This window comes from Nanorana parkeri, unplaced genomic scaffold (assembly GCF_000935625.1).
Source record: "Nanorana parkeri isolate BGI_ZX_2015 unplaced genomic scaffold, ASM93562v1 scaffold2141, whole genome shotgun sequence".
NCBI classification, from domain to species: domain Eukaryota; kingdom Metazoa; phylum Chordata; class Amphibia; order Anura; family Dicroglossidae; genus Nanorana; species Nanorana parkeri.
Window position 1 is genome coordinate 89,521 of NW_017308409.1, and position 4,349 is coordinate 93,869.

Here is a 4,349-nt window from a genome sequence, read left to right on the forward strand (position 1 = left end):
CTCCCCCCACATAGCATCAGTGCCTCCCTCTCCCCCCACATAGCATTAGTGCCTCCCTCTCCCCCCACATAGCATCAGTGCCTCCCTCCACAGTGCACCGGTGCCTCCCCTCTCCCTCCACAAAGCATCAGTGCCTCACTCTGCCCCACATAGCATTAGTGCCTCCCTCTCCCCCCACATAGCATCAGTGCCTCCCCCTCCCCCCACACAGCACCCGCCCCCCCCCCAAAAAATGTACCATTTATTAGAAGATAACTAATAATGTGTCATTCATTCCCGGAGAAGGAGATACGGCTGGCGGGCCTCTTACTCAGTATTTTCCTGGGGAGGAGGGTGCGGCTGTTATGTGGAGGAAACATCAGCAGCTGCACGGGGCTACATTGCCTGAGCTGCTTCTGAATTGGGGACCTCTATAATCAATGTTCACCAGCTCCAGCTTGTGCCCACCAGCAGTTGTGGACGATTCCCTTGTACCTCCCGTTGGTCCCCAGGATCTTCTCAGGCACATTGGGGCTGCTTGTAGGAGAGCGGGGTGAGCTTGGCAGGACTTTGCCTCTTGCCCACCACCCTGCCCACCATGCAACCTCGCACCGCCAGGCTAAGGAGCAGCAAGGCACCTCAGAGCAGCAGCACGATCGAGAGCAGCTGCATGGGGTGTCCGGGGGCTGTAGATTACAGGAGTTCCGCCAGCCAAGTGTGCACGGGGGTAATTAGGGTGTGCTCAGGCACACCCCGTGCACACGCTTTTGGGCTGGACCCAATCAGCAGGTAGATGGATCGCTTGAGTAGGCTTAAAGAAAGATGTTTGACTGCAGGAAATGTTCTTATTAAAGCCCTACCTAAGAGGTAGGCAACCTTGGCACTCCAGCTGTAGTGAAATTACAAATCCCATCATTCATCTGGGAGTCATGCAAGACAAGACACAGAGAGCGCCTCCATCGCATAAAAACTTTTTAATAAACTAATAAAAAATGGTATAAAAGTACTCACAAAGGACGAATAAAAACAGGCATAAAAGGGTCAGAACGAAAGTGGCATATCCACTGGCTGTTCGTCTTCCCTGGTAGTGAAGTGGTTTACGCGTTTCAAAGGTCACGCCTCCTTCCTCAGAACCAATTAGGGGTGTAGGGAACACCACTTATGCCACTTTCGTTCTGACCCTTTTATGCCTGTTTTTATTCGTCCTTTGTGAGTACTTTTATACCATTTTTTATTAGTTTATTAAAAAGTTTTTATGCGATGGAGGCGCTCTCTGTGTCTTGTCTTGCAGTGCTGAGGTTGTTCTGAACCTGGTGAGAGCCGCCCCGTTATCGCCCTGCACTCCTGAACATCATTGATTAATACTCTCTTGAACCAAAATCTGCTGGCGCGGTGTTTGATTCTGTCATCTGGGAGTCATGCCTGTGGCCACTAGAGCCTTGCAATGCCTCATGGGACTTGTAGCACCACAACAGCTGAAATGCAGAGGTTGCTTAGCACTGTGCTCCGAGCACAAGGTGAACAAGGAAACAGAAAGTGAAAGGACGGCTCCGATCTTCCGCCTTCATTACTGACACCTCATAATGGCGCTTACAAGCGGCAGCTGCAAGGACCTGATCCTGTCCATTCTTAAAGAAATGAGAGAACAAAGTTTTAAAGAATTTAAAGAGTATTTAAACGATGAAGAAATTCTTACGCCGTACAAACCAATTCCCTATTCGCAGCTGGAGGGCAAAGACCGCCTGGATGTCTCGGGTCTCCTGATCCAGCACTACACAAAGGAAGAAGCCCCGAATGTCACCCTTAAACTGCTGGAAGTCATCAAGGAAGTCAACCTGGCAAAAAGACTCAAGTAAGTCAGAATGCGATAACAGAGAATAACATAAAATATGAGGGATGGGGACCTTTACATGAGAAGGATGAGGGGATAGTGACAGCTTGGTTGGTCAGAGGGTTGTTCCTGCTGAATATTGTCCTTACTTTGTTTTAGGTTTCCTTCCATCCTGCTTTTTATGTCTGCCAGTTCTCCAATAAATTGCATTTATGTATCATCCATATTTCTGATCATGTGTGATCGGATGATTAAAGTGAGCGCAGGCAGGGACGGATTTCCCACATGGACAACCGAGGCCCGGCCTTGGGGCAGCGGGGAATAGCGGGGCAGCAGCGGTGTAAAATTCCTATCTCCCGACGCCTGGGACATGCAGTTCGGGGCACCGGGCGGGTATTTGTTTTCTACATTTAGCCCGGCTTTGGGCAAGCAGAGCTAAATTTACAGTAGGGAAGCCGCCGCTTGTTTTGTACAAGTGATCCTGGCGATGTCGCCGAGATCACTTGTATGCAGCCTGCATACAGGGGGGCGCATTGAGGAACCTGGCTTTGGGGCAGCAGAGAGAGTAACTCCGTCCCTGAGCGCAGGTAAACCTTGTTCACTAAGGAGCTCACAAAGGGGTCTATTTATTATTAACTCTCAGGGCCACTCGCACTGCAAATATCTGTAAATATAATTTTGTGCAAATATTTACAAAAATGAACGTTCTAAATGTGTTTTCTTTTCAATTCGAATGTATTATTATGTAATTCTGCACTATGGCCATAGATGGCGATGAGGAGCATAGGAAATTGGACTCCTAAGTGAACCTTCTCGTTTCTAAATCCTCAGTCATTTAGAAAAATCAACCCCAATGTATTTTCCAATAAGAACTCCAGGAATTGTAAAAACTTACCCTTGCAGTGGGGCTACCCACACACTACAATGGGTTAAGTGCTCATTTTGTCGAGGGGGTGGGTCACATAAAGCAGAATTACTCACCAGATTCTTGGTCCTACAGTGGTCAGCACTCACCTCTCTCCCCCTCCACTCCGACTATGGAATTTAGCTCGGTGTCCTCACTATAGACCTACATAAAACGTGTTGAGGTCAGTGGTCGTTAGACCACCGGAGGTGGGACCGAGGATCGGGTGAGTATATCTGCTTTGTTAGACTCCCCTAGACAAAATGAGCACTTAAGCCTTGCAGTGTGGGGGTAGCCCCATTGCAAGGGTATGTTTTTAAAATTCCTGAAGTTCTACTTTAAGGTTCACTGAAAAGAAGGCAAAGTGACCACATCTGTGAGAAGCCCCCTTGACCCATTGACACTCACCCCTCCACTGATCCCCTGACACTTTTACCTTTACTTTATCTGGTGCAAAGTTCTTGGTGCTTTCAGGAATGGGGCAACACGTGACCACCTTCGTTGTGGCAGTCCTCGGGTCTAGCGGCCCATCTCCCAAGGTCCAAGCATTGTCACATGAGAGTGGGGTGATGTCACCACTCCCTATGGGCTCCAGTACAGCTGGCACTGGGAATTTTGTGAGGGAGCAAGGAGCATTGGGTGATCGCTGGAGAGGTGGGTATCCATACAGCAAATATGCAGGGGCAGATTTACTCTCTCTGCTGACCCAAGGCCAGGTTCTTCAATGCGCCCCCCTATCTCTATAGATATAGATATCTCAAAGCGGCGACTTCCCCGCTGTACATTTGGCTCTGCTTGCCCAGAGCAGGGCTTAATGTAGAAAACAACTAACTGCCCAGTGCCCGGAACTGCATGTCCCGGGCATCGGGAGATAGTAATTCCACACCCCTGCTGCCCCTCTACTCCCTGCTGTCCCGAGGCCGGGCCTTGGTTGGCCTTGTGGGAAATACAGCCCTGCAAATATGCACAAGAACAGGTCTGGGAAGGGCTGGAAGCAAAGAGGATTAACTGCTGTCTTTTGGTTTAGTAAGTATCATTCTTTACTTTTTCAGATCCATGCTCTGCCCCCCAGGGGTTCAACGAGAAGCTCAAGCTATGATGGAAGTAGAGAGCTTACAGTGAAAGCCCCTCATCCACCTCCAGTGACTGGACCTTCTGGTGCTATGGAAATCCAATGGAAGAATCTATCATCTACGTCCTCAACAATCTCCTCTCCATCTTCACTCTCATCATTTTCTTACCGGTCACCAACGATCAAACTGAGCCTGTAACCGAGTTGGATTGACTGACTTTCACTGTGATACTTTGCACTCTTCCTAATTTTGTATTTCATGGCCAGCTGTCATGGCGACCAGTAAAGACATTTCTATGAAAGCATTATTGACTTTTTTTTTGTGCTCATCAAAAAGTTGTAGCTTCTTAGAAAGAGGTAAAGGGGTTGTGTAATGCATCTTTTTTTATATAGACATAGACCTTAGTGGCTTAGAGTTCTGGTTTAGAGCTGAACTCCATTCAAGTATAAAAGACACAGATGAATACAGATCTGAATCAATAATTCATTCAATGTATTTCTAACATGCAAGCAGTGTAAGTATCTGAATTTGATCTGCTATCTGTCTCTTGAAGTTGTTTGTA

At 48.0% G+C, this 4,349-nt stretch overlaps 1 protein-coding gene across 1 annotated transcript; it reads left to right on the forward strand.

Moving 5' to 3' along the window:
• The first annotated feature begins 1,562 nt into the window (after positions 1 to 1,562).
• LOC108800811 (NACHT, LRR and PYD domains-containing protein 4-like) lies at positions 1,563 to 3,971 on the forward strand. The gene is made up of 2 exons (XM_018572822.1): positions 1,563 to 1,831; positions 3,767 to 3,971. The coding sequence occupies exons 1-2, from the start codon at positions 1,563 to 1,565 to the stop codon at positions 3,834 to 3,836; spliced, it is 339 nt and encodes a 112-aa protein (XP_018428324.1). The 3' UTR covers positions 3,837 to 3,971.
• The last annotated feature ends 378 nt before the right edge of the window (positions 3,972 to 4,349 follow it).

Coding starts and splice junctions, on each gene's coding strand:
- LOC108800811 (XM_018572822.1), top strand. CDS start 1,563: ATGGCGCTTACAAGCGGCAGCTGCAAGGACCTGATCCTGTCCATTCTT. Junction 1,832..3,766: donor AACCTGGCAAAAAGACTCAA/GTAAGTCAGAAT, acceptor TTACTTTTTCAG/ATCCATGCTCTGCCCCCCAG.